The following is a 5,000-nucleotide window of genomic DNA, read 5'->3' as shown; positions in this document are numbered from 1 at the left end:
TAACTGTTATCTACCTTTTGATAAGACTGTAGGAACCTTTTTTTTCACTATGACTCGAAAGGGGTTTTGGAATACCTGCCGAAGTAGTGGTACAAACTAACCCTAGGTAATAGAGTTATATAACTTGTTAGTATCATATCAGAATTGTCATAGTAATGGATTACAAAATAATATAATTTATGGGCGAAATCGAGCCGGAGATTGGGGGGGGAGGGACGGGGGGGCAGAGAACCTTGGACTTATGGTGATTTGTAAACCTTCATAACCATAACATATATACTATTCAGAGGATCAACATCCTTTGCAGGAAAATAACGACTAAACCCCCAAAGGAGAATGAAATGAAAAAAAAAAAAAACATTAACCCCATTCCTTTAACTTCAATAACCTACTTAACTACACAAAATTAACTACTGTGACTACCAACTAATCTCCCAATTAAAACGAAAAAAAAAAAAAAAAAAAAGAAAAAAAAAGAAGCATATACGCCAATAACATTCTTAACTAATGTGAACTCCCAGTCAAGAATGAATAAAAAACATTAATTCAGTGCCACTACCTTCAAAAACCAACTTCACGCCATAAACTTATCTACACACACTCTCTCTCTCCCTTCCAGCACGTCTCCACCATGGGCTTCGGCAGGCGGTGCGGGTGCTGGGCCCTCAGCGAGCTCGAGTTGGAGAGGTCGAGGCATCAGGCAACCCTCGAGGAGAACACGAGATACCAGCGACACATACAGGTGGGTCTTTCTCATTATTTACTTCCTAAGGGCCTGTCTACACGAGTGGGCATGATCGGCGGGTACGTGGCCTGGCACGAGTGGAGGTGACGTCAAAGGCGGACGAACTACTTGGGGGAAACAAGTGGTTCCTCGTTGTTTTCTCGCCTGTGACGTCACTTGACCGCTCGTGTGGACAGGCCTTAACGAAGAACGGCTTTCATTGCGACGAAAATGTAGAAAAGGTATGTATTGTATTGTATTTGTCTGTATCTATGACGAAGATATAATCGAAACAGGTCAAATACATGTCTTGTATTGTGAGGATATTCATTCTCATCCATACCTTTCCTACATTACTTCCCAAACGATATATTAGGAAATAGAGTAAATGGCTAAACATACAGGTCGTTACCTTTGTTCGTTATGACGTGTTACTAGCGATTTACGTTGTTTAGAGGAAATATATAATATATATATATATATATATATATATATATATATATATATATATATATATATATATAGAGAGAGAGAGAGAGAGAGAGAGAGAGAGAGAGAGAGAGAGAGAGATGTATATTAGATCGATTAGAAATAATGAATTTTGCAAGAAAATAGCGTTAAATATATATAGATTAGTTTCGCTCAATCTCAGCATTTGCTAATGAGTTACCAAATTGACAATAAAGATGATAATGAAGAACAAAGGTAATATGTACTGTGTATATGTACTATCATTCCCTTTTAATATCATGTCACAGATCTGGACTTTTCCGTTCGTTATTAATGATTTTTTTTAGCCTTCTTGAGTTTAGAAGTTTATAATTACTTACACATTTATACTTTTATATTTTTTATACTTTTATACTCATACTTTTATTTTGTTCCTTTTTTTTACTTTATACTTATACTTTTATATTTTTTAGTATAATTCTTTAGTCCTGTCTTGAACAGAGACATGAAAGTACAAACATATAGGTATGGGTGTGTTGTGTTTTTTTTCCAGTAATATCTGTTATTTTGTTTTCACAAGTTCTTGACCTTAGAATTTTATATAGCCTGAAAAGAAAGAAAGAAAGAAAAAAGAAAAAACACATAAGTACGATAAAAATAATAAAAATGGGAACAAACAGTGATAATGACACATTGGATATGGATAAAGGTATCAGTAATATAAATGGTAAGGATGATAATAAAATTGATAATGGTTTCAGATTCGTATAATTCCAAAGCTTTATTTATTCAAGGTCTAAGACCAGACTTACCAGAAGTGATGAGATTTTAATCGATGAAATGGCTCGAGGGTCGCAAATAATATATAACACGTACTGTAGAAAATTTAGATACGTATTTTTGATTATCACTTGTTATTTTGAATTGTGGCTACTCTAGTTTGCTACAAAATGTTGGGTATAACGTTGTATTAGTTCTCGTGACTAACTATATCGGGTTTCAAAAGATTAAGTTTTATGTGTAACGCGTCAGTTATAAAAGACAGAGACAGAGGCAGAGACAGAGACAGAGACAGAGACAGAGACAGAGACAGAGACAGAGACAGAGACAGAGACAGAGACAGAGACAGAGACAGACAGACACAGACACATACAGAGAGATAAATATCGACAGACACGGGGGAAGAAAACCATGCCCCCCCCCCCACCAATAACACACAATCCAACCAACGAAACACAAACATCCAACCCTTATTTGCTACCCTGATAATGACTCCCCCTCCCTCCTTTGTTTTCTCCATTACTGCCTAATAACGACGGTGTCCCGATAGCATACACTCGGGTAATCCAGAAGACACATGCACGCGGGTGAAGGCACACGGCCAAACACGAAAGAATCTACTCTGCTTGACCTTACAACACGCAAGATATTTCCAAGATGCCCGCTAATAAGGTGCCAGGGATACACGCAAGTGATAGCCTTGGATCCCTATGTATCAGAACGATATCATACACCTGTATATTATGTTATGCATCTTTTTTACCCACTAGGGTGTTAACATGGTCTCTATATTACGTTTGGGTTCTGGTATCATGTTTGTTTAATATCATAAGCCTGTATATCATGTTATATATATCTTTCTTATTTTACACACACTAGAGTATTAACAATTGTCTCTATTACGTTTGGGTTCCGGTATCATGCTTGTGTATGTGCGTTTTCTGTGGTCAGGTTCTGTTCCTCCTTTTATATCATGCTATGGTGTCATGTATTGGTATTCTGTAAAATGCACTCTCCATATTACATCCATGGTCTCTTATGGCTATATAAATGCTACATTTATCAACATTATATTTTCATTACTGCTATTATTATCAACATTATCATTACCGTTATCATTATTATTATTGATGTTGTTTTTGTTATTTTTGTTATTTATTGTCTTTATTATTATTATTATTATTATTATTATTATTATTATTATTATTATTATTATCATTGATGTGGTGTTGTTATTATCAACATCACAATTGCTATCATTATCATTTTATTATTATTATTATTATTATTGTCATTCATATTATTATCATTGCTTTTATTTCATCATCATTATCGTCATCAAATCGTCAGAAACATACCACTGCTACTACTAATAATAATGATGCTATTAATACTACTAATCATGATAGTATTACTCCTACTACTGATGATAATAATGATGATAATAAAAACAATTCTTTTTCCATTATGATGATGATACTGATGATAGTGTTGATAATAATAATGTTAATGTAATGATGATGGTTATACTGCTAATAATGATAACAATGATGATGATGATTATAATGATAATAATAATAATAATAATAATAATAATAATAATAATAATAATAATAATAATAATAATAATAATAATAGTAATAATAGCAATAATCATACCAATAATTCTGACGATGATAATACTAATAATAGCAACGGCAATAATAATAATATAATAATAATAACACTAACAATAATAATAATAATTATAATAAAAATAATAATGATAATAATAATAATAGTAATAATACATAGCAAAATATAAACACAATCTTTATGTGTGTTTCATGCAGGATCTCCGTGACGAGTTGTCGACCATGCACGCTACGGTGGCCGACCTGGAACGCCGGTATTCTGATCTCTCAGCCCGATACCGTGGCACTGTGGCGTCTCTGGATGAGGTATGTGGTATGAGGTATGAGGGGAGGTGAGGCTGGCGTTTTAGGAGGGGGGTATTGGGACGGTTGGGGGTGGGTTGTTGGGAGGGGTGTGTAGGGGGGGGGGTTGTGTGTGTGTGTTTATGTGTGTGTGTAGGGGGGTTGTGTGTGTGTGTGTGTGTGTGTGTGTGTGTGTGTGTGTGTGTGTGTGTGTGTGTGTGTGTGTGTGTGTGTGTGTGTGTGTGTGTGTGTGTGTGTGTGTGTGTGTGTGTGTGTGTGTGTGTGGTTTGTGCATAATATTAGGTCTTGAAGAGGAACTATCTTTTTGAAAATAAAAGTTCGATTCTTACATACATTTTCAAGCGTATATACTTACAGACATCTGCACACACACACACTCACACACACACACACACACACACACACACACACACACACACACACACACACACACACACACACACACACCCTACACCCAAACACATCCCCATAACAAAGAAAATCCCATAATATCTAATTTGTCATGTTTTTTTTTGTCATACACATTCGCATGACGATGAGACACAAAGGTGATGACGCAATAAGCTAAAAGGGGGTAAGAACGAAGGAAAAAAAAAATTGTGATTTGTGTGATGGGGTGATGGGGGGGGGGAGGGGTGTTGAGGGTGAGGGAGGAGGTGAAGGGGAGGGGGTGAGGGAGGGGGTGGAGGGGAGGAGGTGAGGGAGGAGGTGGGAGGGGGAGGGAGGGTGGAGGGAGGGGGGAAGGAGGGGGGGAGGTGAGGGAGAGGGGGTGAGGGGGAGGTGGAGGGGAGGGGGTGGGGAGGGAGGGGGGAGGTGAGGGAGGGGGTGAGGGAGGAGATGAGGGAGGAGGTGGAGGGAAGGGGGTGAGGGAGGAGGTGGAGGGGAGGGGGTGAGGGAGGGGGGGTGGGGAGGGGAGGAGGTGGAGGGAGGAGGTGGAGGGGAGGGGATGAGGGAGGGGGTGAGGGAGGAGATGAGGGAGGAGGTGGAGGGGAGGGGGTGAGGGAGGGGATGAGGGAGGAGCTGGAGGGTAGAGTGAGGGAGAGTGAGGGAGGGGGTGAAAGGAAGGATGAGAGCGGGGGTGGTGGGGTGAGGGAAGGGGTGAAGGTGAG

The 5,000-nt window shown here is 38.7% G+C and overlaps 1 protein-coding gene across 1 annotated transcript in view; it reads left to right on the top strand.

Annotated features, from left to right (window-relative positions):
- Nucleotides 1-5,000, top strand: part of LOC119580029 (paramyosin-like) — a 28,661-nt gene that overhangs the window by 20,236 nt on the left and 3,425 nt on the right. The window contains exons 2-3 of the mRNA XM_037927884.1: nucleotides 620-742; nucleotides 3,787-3,894. Coding sequence (XP_037783812.1) covers nucleotides 632-742; nucleotides 3,787-3,894 — 219 coding nt within the window. The 5' untranslated portion in view covers nucleotides 620-631. The remainder of the gene's footprint in view (nucleotides 1-619; nucleotides 743-3,786; nucleotides 3,895-5,000) is intronic.

The sequence above is a fragment of the Penaeus monodon genome, chromosome 13, assembly GCF_015228065.2.
Source record: "Penaeus monodon isolate SGIC_2016 chromosome 13, NSTDA_Pmon_1, whole genome shotgun sequence".
Classification (NCBI taxonomy): Eukaryota; Metazoa; Arthropoda; class Malacostraca; order Decapoda; family Penaeidae; genus Penaeus; species Penaeus monodon.
The sequence above is the reverse complement of the archived record's forward strand: the minus strand, read 5'-3'. Positions and strand labels throughout refer to the sequence as shown.